The following is a 26,617-nucleotide window of genomic DNA, read 5'->3' as shown; positions in this document are numbered from 1 at the left end:
AACGTCTGTCTGTATGATATATCTAACAAGATCGAGAATAAAAAAGTGTTGATCATTTTAAGAAGACGACCTGATGACGTAAAAACGTCATTACGTCATCAGGGCGCAGTCCTGATGACGTCAAAATGTCAAGACGAAAGACAAGACAACGTCTTGCTTACGTAAAGACGTGATCACGTGAAGTCCTTACGATATCAAGACGTGATGACGTCAAGACGCTTGGCAACATTTTTCTGGAGGTCGCCATCCAACAATTTCACTCGGATGGAAAAAAAAATCCATCTTCTTTCCGAAAGACTTTGAGCATTTTATCATTCCCACTCTTCAACCCACAGCGTTTCTCGAGTTGCTTTTAGACAGCTGTATTCATCTTAAGTTGTAATTGCGTTGATACAACTTAGTGCACAAGAATCACACGAACAAACGATAGGTGCTTATTAACACATTTTACAACCAAAAACTACATTTGCACAATTCTGATATTGTGGCTCTTGGCAATATTGCATCAGACGAACGTTTGCTCTTGTTCTCAGTGATAAAGGCCGCTTTATTGTGCAGACACTCGTAAAACTTGATGGAAGTGTCGGCGAGTTGATCACTCGTAGCCGCAGCCTTTTCTAGATGGCAGGTTTGTGTCTGTGTGAAAATTAGCCTCTTGTGTGTGTCTTGGACGTCATCAAGTCGGGATCAAGAAGCACTGCCTTATCATCGGTCAGGAGGAAAGTAGAGACATTTTCTTTTGTCCACACATTTCAAAGAGAGGTGTAGACCAGAAAAAGAATGCAGACCTTGTTATTCATTTTTGTGAGTATATTGAATTCCCATACAGACGTGAGGCTCTTCCCAGGTGAAGGGATGCCACGGATAAATCGTCCAGACGACGTCCGCACTACGAAATGGGTCACACTCGAAAGGATAACTCTTTTTCCCGGCGCCAAGGGGGTGCCACGGCGGTGAATGAAACAGCCTGGCGACAAACACGATAGGAAAGTGTCTGCCCTGCACATTTCCATCTCCCTGATGACAGGCAATTCTATTCAGCTGGGTAAGGGCATCCATCGGGGTGAAGGTTAGAGGCCCTTGCGTCATGAATCCTTATTTATAATTATCGTTCCTTTCATGGTTATAAAGTCGGAACTTTATTGCTTACAAGTGTAATCAAAAGTCCTCCAACATCCCAGGGGTCTTTCTGGAAGGTGACGACGTTCCTACCAACTCGTGGGCGCCACAGGAAGGACATGGCTGAGGGTGAAGGTGGTGACTGGTTCAAATTTGGAAACCCAGTGACGACGACTTGGGCGAGAGTTTGTGTTTGGCTTTTGCGGCGCTAACGAGTTTCTACGGATAACAACTTGCGTGTGCTGGAGGGACCTTGGCTGGAGTAGGTCGTGATAGCGGTGGTAATAGTGGTGGTGGAAAGCGACACTGTGTCAGGCTTTTTATTATGGAGGGAGGAGGGAAGTTCTTCGATGTCATGGATGTGGAAGGGCAGGCTAGAACACACACGATATAGGAACGGGAGTGCAAGTAACGTAAAAGAAAACTATATGAGAATGTTCATTGAAATTTATCTGATGACTGTAATGATGCATACAGTTAAATGTTCGCAAATCGTTTTTTTATCATTCACAATGATCGAAACCTCATTTTCCCTAAGTCTGACTTTAAAACTAAAACTCAAAATAAGACGGTGAAGTAATCTACCAGAACAAACACACACACATGCACTCACACACACACACACACACACACACACACACACACACACACACACACACACACACACACACACACACACACACACGCACGCACGCACGCACCTACACGTACACATAGTTGTGGGTGGAGTCAAGGGGATTTGTGTTCGTGTTGTTGGGTTTCCCCCTGTGGCCCCGCCCGCCCGCCCACGCTGTGCCCGGAGGCCGGCGGCGGCGGCGGCGGCGGCCGCGCCCTCTTCCCCGACCTCCTTTCATCTGTCTTTTGGGGCCAAACTGACGAACCTAAATCTTCTTAGATCTGCGCCCTTTGTTCGCCCACCTTTGCTTTCCTTGTCACGCAGCAGGAAAAGGCTCTTTTTCCTTTCCGGAGGTTCTTGTGTTTGGCATAATAAATGTGTTTGGTATTTTGACTCTGAATGCCGGGCAGTCCACCCAAGAATTGCATAAATATCATCTAATGCCAAAGTATTTAAATGTTGTTATATTAAAGGCATTCCCCATTAACTGTAAATCCCAAAAAATTGCTCCTACTGGGAATCCCCATAATTTGGAATGAAGGCGCCTTTTGGAAATGGGACAGAATATCTCTTTTTCTAACATTCGGAATGTTCTAGATTTTAGAGATTTGTTCCAGTCATTGAAAAATTCTGAATTAAAAAAAAAAAGTAACCCGAGGGAACTGCTTGTATACAGACTCCGCCTCCAGCTGGATGACATCGTTTCAGTTACATACCCATGAAATTTTGCATTCAACTCATCTCCACTATGATAGTACAATGGGACGTATACAACCACAATGCATTTTAATTCTAAGCCATCAATGCACTTTAATTCTAAGCCATCAATGCACTTTAATTCTAAGCCATCAACATTGGGAGACCCAATGGAAGCCGACATCCAGAAATTGGTCTTAGCAGAGTTCCGGTGTAACAAAAATGATACTGTAACCTCTTCAAAATAAATCAATGTAATGAAAGAACAGACGAATAAGTAAAAATTAAATAAAAACAGAACAAATCGAAATAAAAATGTGTTTTCGGTTTCTTCTGTTTTCTTAGTCTTGGTGGTGCCATTAGCCGCAACTGCAGCCGCGGATTGCGCCTTCGTGAGCAGGAGTTTCCGAGGGAGCTGGATTCCGCCATTGCGGCCTGTGGTCTCCCATTGTACCATTCCTGCCGATGACGCTATACAATACTACTCCTTCTTGTGACGTCATGCACTATTTTACCTTTGACACATCGTGCCATTTCCGCTCACTACGTGTCGTGCCATCCCTATCTATACTGTGCTGTGCCATTCCTACCTGTGACGTCATGTTTCCTTTGCGTGGCGTCTTGTCCCGGATCGAGTCATCTTTTGTTTTTCTGAAAATACAGAGTTGCCAAGCCTTCTTGTAAATGCGACAGGTTTTTTCTAATATGATTATGTACTGTCGGTATCACTGCAGGAAGACGCTTTTCTTCAACCGCCATTACAATTTTTTTTTAATTGGCTTACCATACTTCATTCACGGGAAAGGTGCGAAGGGGATTCCATTCACAAGAGACAACCCGCCGGGAAGGACCCCGACCCACGGTGACCTTGGGTCATTTGATGACCTCGCTGAAGCGCCAAAAGATCCGCGGGGCTGGAGAGGTCAGGGACCCCATCCAGTGTTGGCGGTTCAAGCAACCGAGTCAGAATGAGGTCCAAGAAGTGTGACAAGTGATGAAAGTGTGTCGGGTGACAGCGTAAGTGACCCGTGTCACATAATGACGTCACTGGATCAAAGAAGCACGTCAGACGTGACAGGCAGGTGAAAGAGTCAAATATGCGTAACTAACGAGCTGGTGTGACACACTTCCGCATTTTCTCGAATTGGGGGCTTAACTTCGAAATTTTGGGCTATTACACGAGTATAAAGAGGTAAAGTTTTATTTTTTCAAATGTTTGGTGGTTGTTTGAAGACTCTTTGCCAAAGGAAAGTGGCGAGAAGTTTGGAATTGCTTGTCGTTAGGGAGTTATCAGTTACTGAACGCAATAAGTGTGCGGTTTAGGAATTATATATATATATATATATATATATTTTTTTGCCCCAACCTTTTCTGTTTTAATTCTGTTTTCTTCTCTTCTCAATCTTTTCGCCTGTTTACCTATGTATTGATGCACAGGTTTTATTTTATATTCTATGTTAGTATCAGTATTATTTTCACCAGTAATCTTTGAAGTAGGGGGGAAAAGTAAAGTCTCGTAAGGATGCACATGATTTGTGTGTGTGTTGGCGTGTGCGTGTGCATGCATGCATGTATATGCATAATGTTATGTATGCCTGCGATTACGTTGGTAAATAGTTTCTGCGCGCTAGGGAGAGATTAGCTGAGCCTCTGTAAGTTTTTTGTGCATTTTCTCGCGCACGCTTCCATGATAAGAATTGATAACCTCGTTTACTCCGTGGTGGAGCTCGTACGTTTTGCTCTGAAGAGTGGCAGGCGATTTTATCCAAAAACGAGGGGGAGGATTCCTTTTGCGGAGAAGACTCAAGTGCGCCAATGAAAGGGTCGTCGAGCGAAGGGCATCAAGCTCGACGTCATGAACGACACCAAGACAATCGTAGGAAGGAGCAGGAGCTTTGAGAAATGGGGCTGGCGGCGGCGGCCATGGTGGATGTGCTGCTCGGTGCTGTAGTGGTGGTAGATGTAGTGGCGGCGCTGGTAAATGTGGTGGTGGCGGTGGTAGATGTAGTGGCGGCAGTGGTGGTAGATGTAGTGGCGGCGGTGATGGTAGATGTAGTGGCGGCGGTGGTGGTAGATGTAGTGGCCGCGGTGGTGGTAGACGTAGTGGCGGCGGTGGTGGTAGATGTAGTGGCGGCGGTGGTGGCAGATGTAGTGGCGGCGGTGGTGGCAGATGTAGTGGCGGCGGTGGTGGCAGATGTAGTGGCGGCGGTGGTGGTAGATGTAGCGGTGGTGGTAGATATGGCAGTGGTGACGGATGTGGTGGTGGTAGATGTGGTGTCGGTGGTGGTGGATGTGGTGGTGATGGCAGAGGCAGTGGTGATAACGTGGCCAATGGTGGTGATGGTGATGTCGGGGTTGGGAGAGGGGGGGGTGGAGCGAAACAACTGAGAAGTCATAAAAAAAAAGATCATTCAACACGGGGAAACCCACCATCAACTCCAGACATTAAACAGAGTTTTCCACCTGCAATTATTTTTGAGTTCACCTTGTTCTCGTTCAAAACTCACATGCGCACGCGCACACACACACACACACACACATACACACACATACACACACATACACACACATACACATACACATACACATACACGTATGTATATACCCGCACACGCACCCAAACATATTTCATCCTTAACTCCTTTTCTATGGTGAATGGAATTGTTTAGCGTTAGACAAAGCAAAAATTTTTCAGTATGCATCAAAACCAGAGTAGTGTTCCTAGAGTTTTCCACCGCCGCGAAAGGTGCCTTTGGCCGACTGCCTACGAACCGGGTCGCTCTCGAGGAGGGCGAGAGGGGAACGAGACAGCCTGACGGCGACCGACATGGAAGGGAAGCGGGGTCAAGCGGGCGAACTAAACGACGAAACTGAGAGGGACATAGAATGCCCCGTGCACTCGTTTTATCCGGTCAGGCCGCCTGCGCAGGCATAACTGTCAGTTAAATCTGTGCTTGTAACGAGCCTGTGAGGCAGTTCCGGCCGTAGTCCAGAAACTGAGGCGAAAAGGGTGGTATTCCCAACCTATCAAGTGAAATCTGTTGTCAGCCCTGTTGGCTTTGCAAACGAAATCGGTTGGCAGCCCTGAATACAACACGGCAGTCGAGATCTTTAGTTGATTTCACAGTATTAGTTTATTGGGTACCTTCAATGTGTATTAGTTCTCATTTGGGTAACATTTCATCCTCTCTGGCTGTGTTAGCTTCAAGAAAAAGCCAAATAAGTTAGCGATGTCTCTTAATGTAGTTAAATAAATCGAATAGTTGTATCACTGTATCTAGCAGAGAAAGAACCGGGTTTGTGAAAAAAAGAAAATTATGAGAGAATGACAGCGTTGTTATTAAGTTTATCCTTTTTTTTGTTGTTAACTAACAGAGGGCTTATCACGGCTGAGAATGAAGAAGTTTAGTTATAGACACAGGCCATGTCGTCGTCGTCGTCGTCGTCGTCGTCTTCTTCTTCTTCTTCTTCTTCTTCTTCTTCTTCTTCTTCTTCCTTCTTCTTCTTCTTCTTCTTCTTCTTCTTCTTCTTCTTCTTCTTCTTCTTCTTCTTCTTCTTCTTCTTCTTCTTCTTCTTCTTCTTCTTCTTCTTCTTCTTCTTCTTCTTCTTCTTCCTCCTCCTCCTCCTCCTCCTCCTCCCTGCTGAGACTTTCTTAGTTTTTCTTCTTCACGTTTCGGTTTTTAGTCCGCCCCACAAAGGCTTTCATTGTTCCCCCCCCCCCTGCCTCGATGCCACCTTTTACCTTTTATGATGAGCTTAGTGGCAATAGCCAGTCAGTAGAAATTGGAATATATTTCACTATTCAGTATTTCGAGACAAGTATTTTAGTTGTTGCTAGTGTTTTAAGAGCCATATGTTTTTCCTCATGAGTATTATATTACGTTATTCAACAAAAGCTTTAAGTAATTTTACATATATTCATTTATTCATATCCAAGTCTTTCATATTTTTTCTACATTTAGATTTAAAGTGCACAAGAACTCAAAAAAGAAAGAGGACTGAAAAAATACGAATCCTTAGCCTTGTTCAGCACGGGCTCCTTCCGTCCACAGAGGAAAACCTAAAAAAAATAGTCATAATTGCATATCACTGTCAAGTTGCACCTTCCACCGTCTGCCTTTGTGCTTGTCTGGCGTCCACTTAAGGCCAAATTGAACTGAATTATAATTAAAACGAGGTGGGAAAAAATGTCCATTGTAAGAATGTTGCCATCAATTTCACGAGTGGATGTTTCATTTCATTGACCTCCTATAGAGGTGAGCGACAACAATAATAGCAGGAATAACAAGCAGCAACAACAACAGCAATGACGATAACAGTGACAGAAAGAAATATATTTATATGTGTATATATTCGTATATATATATATATATATATATTGTGTGATGTAATATAATTTAGTATTAATTTTGCCTAAATATTCTCTGACCTGGAACCCGCAGCCCCACTGTGGCTGCTGACAGTCCCTCGTCCTTCGCACCGATCTCCTCTGAAGATGTCCTATCTTTATCATCGTGTTGGTGCGGGACGACTGTTTGTATGTCACTGAATCAAGTGGTATTAGTCGCCAGTCACTGTCTGCCATCCCTTTGTGAAATGGTAGAGGAAATATAAAGTGAATAGTGACCAAGTGACAGCCACCAGGGTCGCACCTCCAGGCAGGAGTGAGAGTGGAGTCTCATTTAGAGGACAAGCAACAGGAAGACTATTCTCTCTGATGCATAATACGCAGTGTACAATATGTAATATATATGTAATAATGCATATATACATATGCAATGATACATGGTATTAACATCTATATGATATTTATACATAATGTATAAGGTACAATTTACAATATACGATACATGTATAGTGTATAATGAATCATTCATAGCTATATCACTACTTAATATACAGAGAGGCAATTAATACTTACAGGGTCGGGCATGACGTGCCAACAACATTATGTAAACGTGTTAAAACATGCCTGCTTAAAACAAATGAATTAATATTCATATTATCTCTTACCTCCAAACCACTGTGATAATGCATTCCAATTTAGGATAGTGGGGGGGGAGTTCAAATACATAACAGGAACTTTGGATCAAACCTTCGTATTTGTTATGAAATGAATACGTTCCTAAATCGGATGCGATAGAATTATCTGGTGTGTATAAATGAGTGAAATTAATCTGGGAGCGTGTTTAGGTGTGAGCCAATTGTTACCGCTGAGCCATTGTGAATCGTGGACAAGTACTTATGGAAGAGGAGTTGGGGCAGTTAATTAGAATGCATTTTTCACAACCTAACCCTCATGTTATATAATGCTTGCCGCCACGGTATTTCATTTCACTCGTAAACCTTCTTGCTTTTTTCTATTTTCATTTTACTTATTTTTCTTTTTGCCGTCGTTGGATTTTTTTTCCAGCCACAGAAAACGTCACTTCTTCATCGTTTGATTAACTCTTGAATAACGCTTCTGTTGTTTTTCCAAAGCATGTCTGATTTATCGTCAACAAACGATTTAGTTAGGTTCAGGGAAAGCAAGCACCCTCAGAGAACCACTCCTGAAAGAAAAGACCAAAGACCATGGCAGGTCTCCTTTCTTCTGTCTTTTGGGTCGTCATCATCATCGTCATTATCCTTAATAACTCCTACGTTTGTTGACGTAATAAGCGTTACGAATTGTCGTTCATTCTTCTCATCTGTGCTTTCTCGTTTCAAACGAAATTAATTCTTGACGCGGATATTGCACAATTTATTTCTATCCACGTGAAATGAATCGACGCTTATTACATTTCATTAACTGTTGCGCGTGCAGTCGCTGGAGGTACATTGAGACCAAGAAGACACCTTTTCAGTCCGCTAAAGCAGCGTCGTTGTGAGTTCGACCAGGAACTCCAGTTTCTTTGCCACCTCCCAGAGGTCGACTAAAACCAGATTCCTCGCTGTCGCTGGTGAATCGGTCTGAGTATCGTCAGATTCCCAATTTGATTTTATCAAAGCGTGACAAAGGAAAACTATATTCCCAGCTGAAATATTTGTGTGTTACAAATGCAACATGTTAAAGGAATCATGTTAATGCAGTGGGCAACATGTAATATCATAACGTTGATAGTGAAGTCCGAGAATTATCTTTAATGACATTTGCTAAAGCGTGAGAGGAAAATACAGTATATACTGTATAGAAAAAAACATGTAAATACACATTTGGAAACACCACACTTATATCATAGTTATCATTATTATAAATATCATTATCGTATCATTATCAATATGTATGTTGCATTGACCATTATGGATGACCCGGTGTCTTTGAGATAATGTGGCGGGGTCCAAGGACAGCACGACATAGCAGTGTACGTGCACGTGGTGCAGGACATGCTCAACGCCCCCCACTACCGTAGGTGTGCCGCGGAAACGAACAGGCTATCCTTTCAACAGCCAGAGTGAAACGAAGAGTGCCACACGATGTGGAAGGGGTCAACAGAGAGAGGCTATAAACTCATTGCAGTCGGGGGGTTGACACGGAGATGAATAGAATAGCCTGGCGGCAGCCATAGTATAAAAGAAAAGGCCTCGCCCGGTAAAGAAAGGGGTGGGTACTGAAAAGGAGGACAGAAACGCCTTCGTATGGAAACAGCACCAAAGGACACCGGTTCTTAGAAACGTGAGTACAGAACTCGGTTGTGTTGCAGACTCTACGCACAGATATCAAGCGCATACACCCGCCTCTCTTATGTATTGCTATTTATGTGAATCCAAGCGCTCACTTCAGCATTGAATTAGATCAATGAAGAGTCACTAGTTTCCTATTAGTGCTAATTTCCTGACCCGTTTGGTAACCTCCATAGACCCCTTCAGGGAGGTAGAAATTGAGGACCCCCCCAACCTCCCTGTTCGTAACTACGGGGATGGAGGAAGGTATGATGGTAGGAGGAGGTGGAAGCTGCCGGGTCTCCATCAGGCAAGGCCACGTTCAATACCAACTCGAGTTTCACAGCGCCCAAGTCCTGTGGACTGAACTTCACTTCGCCCTACGTAAGGCACAGTCGCATACAAAAGCCTTGCATCGTTCGATGCTTTTTCTTGCACTACAAATATCAAGTTTTCGGTTCTGGCTGGATATATTTGTCTATACGATACACATTTTACCTTATAAATACTTCTGCGTATAGAGGACTGTACAGAATTTTTTTTTACAATGACGGTTGCATTTACTCAGCAAAAGTAAAGCGGAGGGTAATAACTTTTGGGTGATGCTGTACGAGTACACGAGGGTTTCCTGTGCTGCTCGGTTGCGCAGGAGCTCCGAGAAGTTGTGTCCGGGTTAACAAAGGGTTGTGATATTTTTTTCTGGGACAATATTTCGTGGATACTTAGTCATTGTAGATTTCACCTCTTTCCCCCCAACAGAGAAGCAGGTTACCCCCAGAGCTGGAATAAGTGGTTAAGGTTCCAGTAGATCTGTTTACTAACTAAATAACAACGCATCAAGAGTGTGACAGCTACCATAAGAATATGGGTGTACATATTTGGAATTAAACCACTAGAGCACCAGTGCCCTCTGGCGGCGTTTGGGTCAACTTTTCAGAGTAGCTGTACATATGCGGTTGCTTCAAGCTGCACGGAGCCTCGGAGAGCGCCTATCAGCGTGGGTTCAATTTCAAGCGTTTCTCGGAACATCGCAACGTGTTGAAGAAACAGCAGCGCATAAGCACACACGCGTGTGCAAGAACTTGCCCAAGGACGTATGTGATCACTTCGCACTTTTTTTTTCTAGTCCACCATACTCTTCCAAAAAAGAAGTCCATTCTGATACAAGTGTATGTATACTAGCAAGGGTGTGCGTGTGTTTGTGTGTGTGTGTGTGTGTGTGTGTGTGTGTGTTTGATTGAGTACGTGTGTGCGTGTATCTATATGTATAATATGCTGAAAACTACATGGGAATAAACGACGTAGTCCAAAGGCCTTCACCAATATTGACCTCATCAGGGAATATCACAAATAAGCAAATCGCATGAATAATGTATGTTCCCTGAAGATGTCAACATGGACGAAAACGTTTGGACGACTACGTCTTTTATTTCTCAATGGTATATAGCAAGTTTGGTACGAACTTGCTTTTGTGAATAGTATTGCAATATGTGTATATATGTATAGGTGTATATATACATATGTATGTATATAGATATATATATGTGTATATATGTATAGGTGTATATATACATATGTATGTATATAGATATATATATATGTATATATATATATGTATATATATATATGTGTGTGTGTGTGTGTGTGTGTGTGTGTGTGTGTGTGTGTGCGCTTGCGTGTGCACGTAAGCACTTTGTTTATGACTTGCAATGTGAACCAGTTTGCCTTTTCCCTCCAATACCGGGGACATGATTTTTCGATACCTTGGTAGACAACAAATGCTTCCTCGTCGCGTCGGAGGGAGACGACGACAACCACGACGAGGACGACGAAGATAAAGGCTTTGGCAATAACAACCTCCCACATTCCTCCCACCCCCTCTCCATCGCTACCCCTCTCCAACTCTCTCCCTCTCCCTTTCTCCCTCCCTCTCTCTCTCTCCCTCCATCCATCCCTCTCCCTCTCTCTCAATCTTTCTCCTTCTCCCTTTCCTCTCTCTCCCTCGCTCTCTTTCTTCCTCTCTTTCCATTTCTCTTTCTCTCCATCTGGCTCCCTCTCCCTTTCCTTTTCTCCCTCCTCCCTCCTTCACTCCCTTTCTTCCACTCCCCTCTTTCCCTCTGTTGCTGTCTCTCTTTCGCTGTCTTTCTCTTTCTCTCCCTGTCTCTCTTTCTCTCTCTCAATCTATCTCTTATTATCATGTATATACAGTGTATTCAAGATATATTGAATATCTTTTTTGAATTTTTTCATTCTCAATAAAAATTGAGTAATAAGAATTTGCGGGCCAATTGTGGGCTCATAGTTATTAATATCGTTGATGTATGATCGACAAATGCTTTCGTGATGAGCGTGAGTTGCTGGGTTTCTTCTTCCTTTTCTTCTTACTCCTTCCCTGCCCCGAGGGGTGGGCATCGTCGATGGATGACGCTATCTGACGACAGAAGGAAAAACACAGCGGATGATCGTGATTCGTTTTCTGCGAAGTCTGCAGCCCCCCCCCTCTCCCCCGCCCATTAACCTTATGAGTTGAAAAAAGTCGTTGGTGTTCATTCAAAAATCGCTTGATGGCAGCCCCATTTACATTTCTCGAGTCAATCGCACGATCAAAGGTACGAGTTGATTTATCTCATTGGCACTGAAAATATTGTTTTTTAGTCCAACGCCACTCATTTGTACTCCACCGAGTGCTTCTCTTCTCGGGGGCAATGAACCCGTAGTCCAGTTCCAAGTTTGGGATTCAGTCGGATAAACACAAAGCAATGTTCTGCAATATCTCTTAGTTGGTTATTCCGTTTCGCCTCTTTTGTTTGCCCGTCCGCCGTGTGCTTAGGTACTTGTGTGTCTTGTGCACCACGACCTCGTTACGAACCCGAAGGTCTCCTGTCGACCTCATTGTAGCTCATTGTAAAGGAGTCATCGCTAATAAACAAACATAGCGCTGCAATGAACATGTAGTCCTCAAGGGGGGTTGTAGCCGAGTCAGCATTGGTTCTCTGATTTGTTCGTTCTTTGTTGTGGACATCCATCCCAACTTGACCCTTCAGAACCCTTTAGATATAAATCTTTATTTACAAACACAAATCACTTTGATAATGAGAAAATTACCGTATATGAACGTGTATTGGATACTTAACTACAAAAGATAAATTTTCATTATTTTTATTTGTCATAGATCAGGATACGAAGGGGAGTTAAAAGAAAAGATTTGGTAACGAGATTTTTCAAGACGCCCTTTGGTATAAGGTGAAGTTTTGAAGCAAAAACTACAGTTGTGAAAACAAGTTTCTCAACATTTTCTTGTGTGTGTGTGTGTGCAGTCTTGGTCTCCTGGTCAACAAAGACAAAGAAAACTGTTCAGAACTTAACAAATTGTGTCTTTACTATTGTTTCTAAGACTCTCACTACTGACGGACCTTTTTTCAATTATACACTTTTTAGAATCCACGTAATAGAAACGTTGATAAAATGTTAAAGAACATTTTCTTCCAACTGTACTGCGCACAGTAACGAGTAAAAGTCATGTTCCTCTTGCTGCCTGTGGTTCTTGTACTTCTTCCTCGTTCCCGTTGCCCTCAAGTTTACCCCGAAGCCAACCTGATGCATCCACCCGCCCTCTTTCTCTCTCTCTCTCTCCCTCTCTCTGTATGTTTTTATGATCGAGTTTCAATTTGAATTTCCTGTAAAAGGAAAAGAAAAATAGAAAGGCGATGAACAAGCAGCAGCCGAGCTCTAAGGTTTCTTTTATCTTTTGTTTTTTGCTAAATGACGTTTGGATGATAAATGATTTTTTTCACTCTTCAATTGTTTTCTCGTTTCCGTGCGTTGCGTATATATATTTTTTTTCTTTTCTTTTTTTCCTGGGCGCTCTCAAGAACTCGTTTCAGGGTATTGAGCTATACCTTTAAGAACACCTGCTCCCGATGTCTCAACCCGTCTTTGGTGCTTTTTTGAGGGTGAGGGAGCTCCCACTAAGCAATTTCTTTCAGTTAAATGAAACCTCGATATTACATGGAGTGAAACAAAAATCATTCTACTCCAAGGCAAATATAGTAATATGTGTATGTATGTATTATGTGTGCGTGTGTGTTCGTGCAGGTGTGTGTGTGTGCGTATGAGTGCATGCGTGCGTGTGTTTGTGTGTGTGTGCGTGCGCGCGTCTTTGTGCATGCGTGTGTGTGCGAGTGTGTGTGTGTGTGTGTGTGTGTGTGTGTGTTTTAATTCGAGGTGTAATATAATTTCTCTACCATTTGTACAAATCTAGATATTTTGTTTATAAATCTCACTGACAAGAGTCTCCTTCAGATATATGGCATCATTAGAAGTCTCATAACTATGCAGATAAAGCCTTAGGTCGATTTAGATGGCGTCCCATATATTAGTATAGTAGATATTGCAATGCAGCTAAAGTACAGGGAATATGTGATGTTAAACAATTGATATTGAAAGGGATTCAGGAAGGGAAAAGGGACCTTTGTCTTTCGCTCTATTCCATAGCGTCGCCGATAACAAAGCATGCCAGGCAGTCGAGCTTCACGGGGCATTGCAGGGAGGCAATTGATCCATTAAGAATGGAGACTGTCTGAATTGGGCGCCAGGAAGTCGAGATTGTTGGCTCGGGTCGCTCGGGACCTGACGGGGAAATAGCCGTACATGGCCGGGAAATGGCCATACATAGCAGGGAAGTAGCTCTGCATAGCGGAGAAAGACGTATATGGCGGGTAAGTAGCCACACATGGCGGGAATTAACCATGCACAGAGGAGAAATGTTTGCATGGCGGGGAAATGTACAATGTGCAACGAGGAAATGAACATCCATCTGGGGGAAATGCACATACGTGCACATAAAATGGCAGCGAGATATGGCGGGGGAAGTAGCCATAGATGTCGGGGCATTGGCGCACATGGCTGAATAATAGCCATGCATGAAGGTTTCCTCATAGGCAGGCTTAGGGTAACGTGTAGCTTCCCACCAAACTTGAAGGAAGGCTGACCTTTTGTGACCTTATCTCGTTTTCCTTTATTGTTAAAGGGCAACTTTAACATATGAGAGTTAGGGCGCACAAAAGAGCTTTGTTATGCAAATGTGCGGGACAAAAGAGCCGAGTGATGACTTGGAGAGGCGGAAGGTGAGGGAGGATGGGGGGGTGGTGGGGGGAAGCAGAACACAGCACAGCACAGGATAAAGGAAGGACCAGACTCGCTGATCCAAACATGTCCGAGCTAACAAGGCGAAAGCAGTGCTTCCACAGATTTGGAAACGTACATGCATTGTATCACTATTGAGGACACCTTAACCTGTCCCACAATGTACCAGAATTCCCCAAATGTATATTTCGTTGTCGTTCCATTAACACGATTTTGTTCGCAAAAATAATTTTGTTACAGATAACCTTTATATGAAAGTATATCGAATGTTCAAAAAAATGTATATATTTTTGCGTGGTTTTGATACCTCTTGTTTTGGAGATGGGTTGCCTCAGTAGAGCGTGTATTGTACAGACAGTTTCAGGATCATTTTTTTATACAACTCTCGTTGTGTACTATTGTAAAGTTGCATTGAATGAAATCTTCTAATGGCGTCAAAATCGCATTATTTGCTGTGTTGGTTTAAACACTGATAAATTATTAATAGAAACAAACTAAAACTGACTTGCCTTGTTCTCACAATGGTGGTTGCAACACCGATTCATTGGTGTGTTAGTGTCACCCGTGTGGAGCCGCTTCAGTCAGTCACGCGCTGACACCATTCCCCCACGGCTTCTACCTCCACCCCCCATGAAACTCCTACTCCTGTTTTAAACGGCTTACGGCACGTCCAGTCGACTTAATTCAGTGCTTTCTGCGGACCTACATTTCGTCTCCCCCACCAAGGGTCTCCCTCTTGTGTAGATAACCCTGCGAGTGAAATGGACAAAAAGGAAGCGTGCCACAACTTCATATAGCTGGAGCTGAGGTTTACAAGTTGGTAACAAGCCTTGACAGAGTCCTTCCGAGTTATTGTTTTGATGCAAATTCATAGTTCTCATAAGGTACTTGGTACCGAAGACATCGAAGCGCCTCTTCAAGTCCGTATTCAGTGTCCGTCTCTCAGCCGCACAACAAGTCGGGGAAGACAAGCGACTTTAAGATTCAGATCTTAGTCCCCCTGCGTAAGTTTCGACAACGTCATGGATTCCGTTTGAGAAAGTCGATAACATTATGCCCGGATCATTTGTCCACGCCTGGACAATTGGTCTGTCGATGGGTCCACTCCTGGAGTTGTATTGATGATCCATATAGTCTTTGGGTTAGTCATGAGTCCTTCATGGCGATTTGTTCCATGGCTTGTATGCCGCCTCCACACTTTCCCATTCTTTCTAGTGGAAATCTATAAATAGTATGTCGATGTCACTCCGGTTAGGAAAGTGGCCGTGGCTTCGTGTATGCGTAGATAACCGAGATGTGTGCGCTGTGGTGTCGAAGGTCCTTCTTGTGTTTGTATATCCTCTTGTTTATTCCACAGAAACTTTAATCGATGTGCGCATAGCCACGGAACAAATAACTGTACATATTGATCATCTACGCAACACTATGGGCAGACCATTCGACACACCATTTGTCTGGACTCGCCAAATCATCGAGCAGGCAACCCAGGAATACAGCTGGCGTGGGATGGCCCAAGGGATCTATTATGAGTAAAAAGTATAAAAACTGCTGCTCCACCTACTCTCAGTATTCTCTGAAATAGACAATTATCAAACCATTAGATAAGCAAAGTATTTTTGCTTCATCCCACATTTTCTCGCAACCAATTTCACTCATTTGTCTCGTTTCTCTACACAAATACACACACACACACACACACACACACACACACACACACACACACACACACACACACACACACACACACACACACACACACACACACACACACACACACACACACACACACACACACACACACACACACACACACACACACACACACACACACACACACACACACACACACACACACACCTCTCATGGCGCTGTGGTTAGAGCTCTGGCCTGCCACTACGGAGGTCCGGGTTCGATCCTCGCCCGGGGCTGAAATAATATCAGTATCGCAGCGCTGAGGGGTGTTACTCCAACTCTCGTGGGCGGGGAGTTGGGGGTGTGTGTGTGTGTGCAAGGTCATAGCATTACCCATAGATCGGACCTACGAGCTCTGAGCTCTCTTCCAGGAGGGAAATAGCTGTCGATCACGAGTCCAACACGTGATCCAAAGACCAAGTGAATACACACACACACACACACACACACACACACACACACACACACACACACACACACACACACACACGTACGTACGTGCGTACGTACGCACCAATAACACCTGCAACATTAAACCATCCATGGATAGAGGAATTTCTCAAAGCTGAACAAAATCATTGAGTGTTATGTAGAACGCTGTCCTTAAAAAGAACAAAATATTTTGGCCTGCTAATTGCAGCTTTTGAATGCGACATACATTACTCGAAGCTGTTGTGGCACTCGGCAGGCCAACTATTTCATCATATATTATTGTCTTTTTGATTATGTTGTGTGTTGGGTGTGCACTGTGCTGCAGTTGTGCTTGTTGCCATGACAGCAGTTCATGTGTAGGATATGTTCTTACTGTTTAATATCATTGAAAGTACGAGATGACTATATACAACTAGATTCTGAAGTTCGTCGATGATTTTTGCATATCTTTGTGTTTTTAAGTGGATAGTATTCAAAAATGCATGTTTTATTTTTCGCAGCGTTTTAGTAAAATGCTTTCAGAAGTATTTGTAACAGAGTTGAGATGCACTGATGGAGACACTATTAATTAACAGATAGTAAGTTGTCGTCTAACTTTGAAATCTGGCTCCGATGGTTTGTGACTGAGGGGAGACACCTTCGCTCGCCAGGGGGCGCTCAACGTTGGCCGAAGTTTCGCCGTCATCTTTGTGCTTGGTGAGAAAGAGCAAGTAGTGCCAGTTACTGGTGAGCGTTGGGAACCGAGCCGGAAGCTTAATAGGAATGCCAGTGACGTCATAGTGTACTTTGTTTCACAACTTAAAAACAGCGACACACTTCACAGACCATTTCATGGGTGACGGCAGGTGATTTTTATTAAAGATCAGTCGCAGGTGCAAACCTTGAGGAGGTGGGGGGGCTCTATCAGAAGATGCCCTCCAATCATCCCATAGCTGAATCAAATTTTCTGATACTAAAAAGAACAAAAACTATGGCTTAGGTACCGCTGTATGGGCCTGGAACACAGTGTCGCCATAGGCGCCCATGTGCAGTTAAGCTGCGACCATAATTGTTAGTGTATTTCGGCAATGTAAACACTTGCAGGGGGTGATTAATGCAACCCTAATTAACGCCTGTGCCAACACCTGAATATGTTGATTACCTTCAACACTAATTTATTCTGTCAACACCTGTTGGTGCCGATGGACTCCAGCCAAAATCGTTTTCGTTTTAGGAAAGTGAAGGAGGCCTGGGAAAGTTAGACAAAGTAAACGAAAATGATATTGGGAATCGATCGAGGTTTTCTTAATTAACCGGGTTACATTACTCTCAAAGTATGAGAAGGACCAAACACTGTATTTTTGGACAAGTGTTGGTACGTAGAGGTTCGTGTGTTGTTGTGGCTGCGGCTGGCTCCCGACAGGCCACTGCACTTCCCTCTTGTAAATGGAGGACGAAGCAACCGAACCCTCTGGTCTCTTCCGTACCCGTTTACTTCTGCTGCGTTCTCTTGGTCGTGAGTTCGGATCCTCTTCAATGGAATCTTGCTAAATAGTGGGACTTGTCCCCAACCTTGCGTCTTCCCACAGAATCGTGCCCCTCGTCTGCCAACACACACTTTGATTCTGAGCAAAATAGTGCCACTTGTAGACATCGTCCTCACATTTTTTCTTTCAAAATGTTAATAAACGCCTTTGTTAACTGTTTTTCACTTCTACAATTCAACAATCGTTCATTATCCGACTGATCGCTTAGTGAACAACAGTTCAGCGAGTCATTAGCATCCACTTCCACTCCACAATGACAAAACGACGCCCTTCTTTTTATTGAAGGATTTTCGAGAAAAAGAAAACCTCGGTAGCAGGTCTGAGATCCTTGTTTCCTGGAGAATTGACCCTGGCCAGGACTTAGACCGTGAAGGAGGGATTTGATTTAAGGCTAAAGACTCTGAGGGTTGCCACGGAGATGAACAGAATCGCTTGGCAACAGAACCGCCGGAATGAAAATAACCCTGTGTTACCCGGCGCGGAAGGAGTTTACTGTGAATGAACGAAGAACGCCCCGTCGAAGGGACGGGGGGGGGGGAGGCACGGAGATGAAATGGACGGCCTGGCGACAATCAGAGTAAAAGGGAAAATGGCGCCGAACGGCTCCGGAAAGGGGAGAGAGAGAGAGAGAGAGAGAGAGAGAGAAAGGTGGTGGTGCTGGCGGGGATGGACACCTGGTCCCAATGGTGGACACCTAAGGACCCAAACATCTCCTCTGTCATTCCTCTCTTTCACTCTACTACTCCTTGTCGTCATCATAATCATCATCATCATCATCATCACCATGATCGTCATAGTCACCACCCTCATCACCATCCACATCATCACCATCCTCATCATCACCATGCTCATCACCTTCTGTCCTCATCCTCCGTCCCCTCTTCACTGTATTCAACCTTCCCTCTTCGACATTTTGCGTCCCCAACACACATCTATTCGATATTTTTTTTTATCCTTCTCCCTCTTTTCTGTGTCCATGTCACCCTACTCTCTCAGCTGAACCCCAAATCGTTCTCAGGATTTTTTTCTTCTACCACTTTAACCCACTCGCCCCTTACGCTCCCTCTACCCTCCCTCTTCCTTTCCCCTCTTTCCCTCCCTCCCTTCCCCTCACTCTCTTCCCGTCCACCCCTTCCACTCCCCCTCCATTCCCCCCTTTCCTCCCCTCCTTTCACCCTGCCTCCCCTTTCCATCTGTTCCCTTCCATCTCTTTTCCTTCCATTCCCTCCCTTTTCTTTCCCTTCCTCCTTTTCTCCCCTCCCCGGAGTTCCCTTCCTCTCCCCCCCCTCACCTGCTCTTCCCTCCTGTACTCCTACTCTCATTCCTTCCTTTTTTTCTGTTCTTCCCTTTCCTCCCCGTCCCATTCCCGGTGTCGCGCTTATGCCCCTCTCTCTCTCTCTCTCTCTCTCTCTCTCTCTCTCTCTCTCTCTCTCTCTCTCTCTCTCTCTCTCTCTCTCTCCCTCCCTCCCTCCCCCCCTCCCCCCCCCGTCGATCCATGGCCGCACCTTGCACATTCTTTCTCTCTCTTTTTTTTTCTCTCTGTGTTCCCCTTTTCTTTTATCTCGTAGTTGCCACTTACTTCACGCCCTCTCTACTCTCCCCTCCATATCCGTCTCCTCCACGCGCACGACCCCTCTCCTCCACACACCCGACCCCTCCACAGTCCTTAATTCTCCCCAGCCCCTCCTCCTCTCGCTCTACTCCCTCCATATTGAGGTCCATCTACCTCCCACCCCTTTCTACGCCCTGGTCTTCCTCCCTCTACTCACCTGACCCTTTTCTGATTCTCTATTTGTACCCCCCTCTCCCTCTCCCTCTCCCTCTCCCTCCACATCCTCCATAGTAAAGCAGCCAAGCTCGCCAGGAGCGCTTTGTGTGTGTGTTACACGTGGGGGGGGTGTCTTTGGCCTGTACATGTATCCCCGTGTGTCATAGCACCCGTGTATACTTGAGTACTTATCTGCCTCTCATGTACGATGAACAGAATGCCTGTATGCGACTCATCTGAACTTGGGAGAATTTTTTTTTCTCATATGTTGATGTCTGCATTCCACCAAGGTCTTTAATCTAACGGCTGAGGACGTTTTTGTTACCCAATAAGTCCTTGTCAATGTAAAGTCAACAGACTCCAGTTGTATGTCTGTGGTTGCCTAGCAAGAAGCAGCGTAATACATGTACAATAGTGTCATTTGCAATTTTATTGTTTGAATGGATTTGTGTTTTATGCGTTACTCCTTTGGGATTACTTTAAGCTTGAAAAACATGTCCGGCTCTCGCCAGAAGATAATGGTAAAAGAGAAAATTGTCCTTTTAAGCGAAGAGATAAGAGGCTTTATTCAGTGTTCACTTTCAAGTTCTTCGTGTTCCTGGAATCGACAGTATCTGCCAAGAGCAAGAAAGGTTCCCATGGACAAAAGGCGCCTTCCTGTGGGCATGTCATACGACCTCCATTTGGGTTTCTATGGGCGACAGGCTCTGGAGGAGGAAGTATGGGGACTGTATGGGAGGTTGTGGGCGGCGGGGGAGAAAGGGTTCTGTGCGGGTGCGTATGTGCTGTAGGGGGGGGAAGCATGTTTGTGAGTGTGTGTTCGTACGTCCGACCCTGGGCGTAGCATCGATTACACGTACTGGATGGCTCCTTACCTCGCCTCACCCCCTCCCACATCTCCTCCACTTCTCCCTACAAGTTCCACCCCCTTCCCTTTTCCTCAGTTCATCTCCCCCCCCCCTCCATCCTCTAGCCTTGCCCCCGTACCTCATTTTGCCCTCCCTTCCAAACTCAGACGCTATCCAGACTATCCATCGGACCCCCGTCCGCCCCCCACCGAGGCCCCGGGAAGCTTTTGTCGGCCCCATGGACTGGCCACCCACGTAGCCTACATTGTCCCTGTAGGCCACCGACGCTTGCCACCGCCCATTTTCTTACACACGGAGAAAGAGAGAGAAAGAGAGTAAGAATAAGAGAATAAGGGAATGTGCGCTTGTGTTTGAGCGTGAGTGAGTGAGTGAGTTTGTCTGAGTCACCATCCCTTCCGCTCTTGCCGTTGCCGACGCCACATCACCATCTGCCCACCCACCCCCCACTCTCCGTACGCTCGCGTCCCCCCGCTCTCCTGACCCCACCCCACCCCTTTTTTTTTTCCCTCTGGCCTAAAGGTCTAGTGCTCTTCTTGCGCCCCACAGCTTTACTTTACACATAAGCAGAATTTGTTTCCCTTTTTCCTCTCTTGAGCCCTTCAGCCTTGTCGGCGGCACCCCTTCCCTCCCTCCCAAAGGGGCGTCATGGAGAGATGAACGAACAGTACCGCCCGCCTTCTTATACACGGGACGGCGCGGCACTGCCATGGAGACTAATAGGAGAGCTTGGCGTTTATCCCGCGGTTATTCCTGTGAATATTTCAAGATGAAATGTTATGTGAATGCGCGCTCGCACGTGTGTGCATTTGTGTGTGTATGTGTGTGTGTGTGTGTATGTGTGTGTGTGTGTGTGTGTGTGTGTGTGTGAGTGTGATTCACCATGGTCTTGGATCACCTGTTGGATTCTTGATCGACAGCTATTACCCTCTATGGGTAATTCTGTGACCTTACACGCACACACACACCCAACTACCCACCCACTAGAGTTGGAGTAATGACTCGCAGTAATGATTGCGAGGCACGTGTCTGTGGATATCCTTCATCAGTTGGAGTCTCTCAGTTTAGGAAAACTCCAAAATGTGTAAAGAGTAAAGTCCTTTTAAGACGTATCAGTGTTAGAAAGGTCAGAATATTGGAAAAAATTCTAATTTCGTTGGCCTCCGTTTGAGAGGGCTGCCTGTATTACTAACAATGCTAAACTCTACTGAAGAATTGTTTACCTTTAGATGACAGGAAGTGGTATGAAACATTATTGAATATTGCCCACATTATTTTACCGTATTTATTCACGAGATCTTATCACATGCATTGTTGAAGTCAGTATTTGCACCTCAACTACACAGTTTTCTCTTGAAATATGTATATTTCTATGACAAAAAAAAATCAGATTGGAGACATATATTCTCAGACATACATGCAACGTGTATCAAAGACAGTTTTACATTCTCTAGATTTATCCTTCTATCTACGTTTTTCTTTACTGGCAGCTTCCCTACGAGCTTTGTGAATGATACAGATCTACTATTAAGTTGTACCCCTTCAATTTCCTTTTATTAAAAACGGAACTACGTTGGATTGGTGAATTGATGTCGGTGATAGGATGGGTCTGACCCGAACGTTATTCCACTATTTTTGTGTGTGTGTGTGTGTGTGTTTGTACACATGTACACATAGATACACTTTCACGTATACAGGTTTCACATGAAAACGTATAAAGAATCCAATTCTTTCCTCGAGATTGACTGGGATTTCATATGGTGTTGTTTGCCTTCATCTGGAAAACTATTCTTTCCAAGTTCCAACAACGACGAAAAACTTGTTATCCTGTTCCCTACAGGTCCCCCTGTTTTTCTGTTTTTATGTGCGGCCATCATTTTCCAAAGTTCGGCACTTCGGTTCCTTTATTATTTCCGTTTTTTCCTCACAAGTATCGTGATCTTTATTGTCCACGTTTTCATCTTCGTGTAGAGTTGATAGTTTCTGACAGATTTTTAATATTTGGTTCTCTCGTATAAGATACTAAAACTCAGAAATTTGCAATTTTCGGGACGAAGAAGCCTCCCGAAAATAAATCAGGTTTGTAAGACCATGCCACTGATATCCGGGGATTTTCTTCTAGTCCGAAACTTTTTTTTTTTTCGATTATTGGGAATATTCCCATTTTAGAGATCACCAATAGAGAGAGAAATGTGTGTATTGATGAAGAAGTACCTAGCACTGTGGCGTGGTCGATATTCGCCCCGCCCCGCAAGTAAGAAGGGCTCCTTTTGATCCTCAGCAACTGGTCCTTCCTCTAGCTATCCTGTTACTGAGGAGCAAGAGTGACCGCTTCAGTTTCAGCCTCAGCGAAGCGCCTGATGGTGTAAGCCTTACATCGACCCTGATGAACTGATGCTAAATTCAATTTACTCAAGTTCCAGAGTTCTCGAGATTGATCTTACCTGTCGGACAAGCTACAATTTTGAGTGCTTACAAATCGTTTAGACATCTGTCTTGCTCTACAGTTTATTGTGTTTGTGTGTGTATGCGAGTGTGTGCGAGCGTGCGTGCGTGCTTACATGGATGCGTTCTTGCGCTCGCCCGTGTGTGCGTCTAATTTTGTCTTCTTTTTTTTTGTAAAAATGATTTCGTGCCTGTGCTAAAACACAAAGAAAATTGCATTTTCTTTTTTGTACAGTAAGCAACTCCTTTTGTGAAAATACACTCATTTTCTGGAGCCTGTTTTTATGTTACGAGGAGCAACCTTTTCTTAATAAAAGATGATGAAAAACTCACCTTCTTTCTTTTGCTTTGCAGGCGGGCTTGGCAGCGGTATGTCAGGCGGCGGGGAGAGTGCAGGACGAGTTCGTGTCAGCCAGGTAAGCGAGAGGAACACTGATAAACAGTGCACAGTATATATACTGCCTTGGATGTTGTCTTATGTGTTGCTGTCGTGGACGTAACTCCTATTACCGTTTAAAGGTTGACTAGTCATCAGATATACTTGTTACTATATACTAACTTTCTGATATATATAATCACGTCAATATTAGCAGTAACTAAAGGTTTGTTGTGAACTCACGAGTCAATAGATATATTTTTGTCCAGTCACTGCCTTACTATCAGTAGTGTTATAGCATTAGCTATTACTCTTGCCATTCTTACTGTTGTCATAAATACTGTATCATTATAATCATTATCACCTTGCTTATTGTCTTTTCTTGATATCATTATCATTGATTTTGCTATTTTTACAATTCTACACTGATTTCATTACAGATATCCCAAAATCATTATTCTTATTATTGCTAAAATAAGTACCATGTTTTCAATGTTCAGGGGCTGTTATTGTATACTATTGCATCATCATTATTATTACCAAATTACTAAGTATGAGTGACATGACGATTTATTTTACACTCATAGCCATACCTTATTAATGTGATTTTAATTTATTTATTTATTGTTATTACAGGAATTGTTTAAGTGTTGCTAGTAGCATTTTATTAGATGTAAGCGTTGCATTTTTATTTACCTAAATACCTTACTGATAATTTTGCAATTCTTTACTTCAAGACCGTCATCATCATAGCAGTCTAGTAGTCTCAATATTTTCTCAACATCATAATCACTGCCACCCTCATTGACATCACAATCATAATCACTTTTTGACGCCTTTTACCTTTTTATATCACTATCCTCTGGGGCCAGGCTTTGTGCATCTCGTGCCTTTTAATGTTATTTTTTATGTTTAGTTTCTTATTTTTCTCAAGATCAGTTTACCCTTCCTTCTTCTATCAAATGTAAACAAATCTGCACAAACTATCTTAGTGAGCTAATAACACAGATTACCTTTAGCCAAAAGCAAACAAGAACAGGGCAACAAATCTCTCGTTCAGTTTATAAACATAAAATTCCTTCCAATTGAATTTGAGAAAAAAGTGTTGATCATCACATTTTTATCGCTCAGAATGGCAGAAGTCTTATTGATAAAGATGTCTGCATCTAAACTTGTGGTCAATGTACTGTAAAGACTAGAGTAAGAGTAAAGAAATAAGCTAAACCATGTCCATTACTGATACAGTTGAAGCCTTTCTGACTTGTTATGCTCAATATGAGCTAGATTTAGACCTTGAAGATATTTCTTATTTGTGATGAATGTCGCTGCCAAAATACACACGTTTCCAATATCATAGCCAAGACCACATAACAAAGTCGTTGTTCCTTCACAGTAATTTCGCTCAGAGGGGCACAGTCAAAAAGTCATTGCATCAAGTCCTATGTGGAAATTAAGAAGTGCCATACTAGTGCATAACTGCATGGATGCATACATATGTATACAAGCATATATACATGCATACGTACATACATACATCATACACATATATATACATACACGCATGCATACATACACACTCGTACATACATGCATCATACATATATACATGCATGCATACATACATATTCGTACATATATACATACATACATCTATACATGCATACTGTACACTTATATATGCATTGGGTACTCTTAATTCAAATTCCTGACGACCTTGCTTACATTGCCTCCGTCGCAGGATGACCCAACTTCGATTGTAAACAAAACCAAAACATGTTCGGCTTACGAGCATTGAAGTTTCGTGGCGAAGTTACTAAACGCGATCTGATTTACACCATAACTTATGGAAGTGCCGCAGCACCAAATTTAGTGGCCCGGGAGTCGACGGCGGAGTGCAGCCGCTGCATATGTCATGGGTTGCAACAGGTATTGAAGCCGCACTTGCTAAACTGAACGAGACAGGTTCTCTGCTCTGCTCAAAGTTACTTGACAAGCGGGTAACCAGCATATAAGTGGATGAATGTGCACAAATGTATACGTGTACTTACATACGAGCATGCATGCATTTACATATCAAGACACACACACACACACACGCACACACACACACACACACACACACACACACACACACACACACACACACACACATGCATCCACGCACGCAGACACACACATATACAGAGATAGAGAGTACATGTGTGTACGTGCGCAGGATGGGAGTACCCAATAACGTTGAAACGGGGGACAATCTTCAACTACTCTCTCTCCGCATTAGACAGATTAGATGCTCAAGTTAATTGTTTTTGGTTGCCTTGCGTTTTGTTATTCACATGCTTCTCTTTCACACCCTTATCTTTTCCCTCTTTTTTCAATCGTCCACTTGTTTTATATATTTATTTCTTTATGTTTCTCCTGTTTTTTTCTTTCATCTCCTCTTCTTGTTACTTCTGTATCCCTTGTTCTTCACAATTCCTCTTTTCCTCCACCTCATCCTTCTCCCCCTTCCCCCTCCCCCTCCCACTCCCCTCCCGTTTCCTCTCATCCCCGTCCTCCTCCTCCTAAACCTCCTTTTCTTCCTCCGCCTTTTTCTTTTCCTACTCCTCCTCTTCCTCCTCGTAGTTCTCTTCCTTCTCATCTTCTTTCCATATTCCTCCTCCTCCTTTTCCTCCTCTTCCTTCTTCTCTTTAGGATCTTTCTCTTCCCTCCTTTTCCTTCTCCTCATCCTTACTTTTGCTTTCCTCCTCCTTCTTTTCTTCCTTATTCTCAATTTTCCTTCTCACTTTTTCTTCGTCCTCTTCCTTCTTCATTCCTTCCCGTTCCTCCTCCTAATCTTCCCCCTCCTCCTTTTTTCTTCCTCCTCCTTCCTCATTCTCATTTTTTCTTCTTTTTTTTCTTTTTTGTTTATCTCCTCCTCCCCCTCTTTCTATTGCTCCTCCTCCACTTGCTTCTTTCTTCTTCCTCCAGCTGTTCCTCATTCTCCTTTTCCGTCTCTTCCTCCTCTTCTCCTTACTCCTCAGCTTCCTCCTCCTCCGCTTCCTCCACCTCCTCCTCCTCCGCCTCATTCTCTTTCCTTTTCTCTTCATATTAATCACTTAAAATGTTTTTGATCTGTCAAAAACAAATGTGTAGCAAATGTTATTATTGTGAGCTCATTTTTCATCCTCCCATGACCACTGCCGACCGGTCGTCGATCGGGTCGTCGGCATCGCTCGATCCACGACTGCCAACATCATCACCTTCGTCACCACCATTGCCATCATTTCCATTATTATTTTTTACACTTTGTGCTTC

At 43.8% G+C, this 26,617-nt stretch overlaps 1 protein-coding gene across 18 annotated transcripts in view; it reads left to right on the top strand.

The window, feature by feature from the left end:
* Nucleotides 1-26,617, top strand: part of LOC143032368 (uncharacterized) — an 867,199-nt gene that overhangs the window by 504,653 nt on the left and 335,929 nt on the right. For all 18 annotated transcript variants that reach the window (XM_076197020.1, XM_076197011.1, XM_076197005.1 and 15 more), the window contains one exon: nt 23,302-23,363. In XM_076197020.1, the coding sequence (XP_076053135.1) occupies nt 23,319-23,363 (45 nt within the window). In that variant the 5' untranslated portion in view covers nt 23,302-23,318. The remainder of the gene's footprint in view (nt 1-23,301; nt 23,364-26,617) is intronic.

The sequence above is a fragment of the Oratosquilla oratoria genome, chromosome 13, assembly GCF_046742065.1.
Source record: "Oratosquilla oratoria isolate Oo_2021 chromosome 13, ASM4674206v1, whole genome shotgun sequence".
NCBI lineage: Eukaryota > Metazoa > Arthropoda > Malacostraca > Stomatopoda > Squillidae > Oratosquilla > Oratosquilla oratoria.
This window is presented reverse-complemented; position numbering and strand designations above follow the sequence as displayed.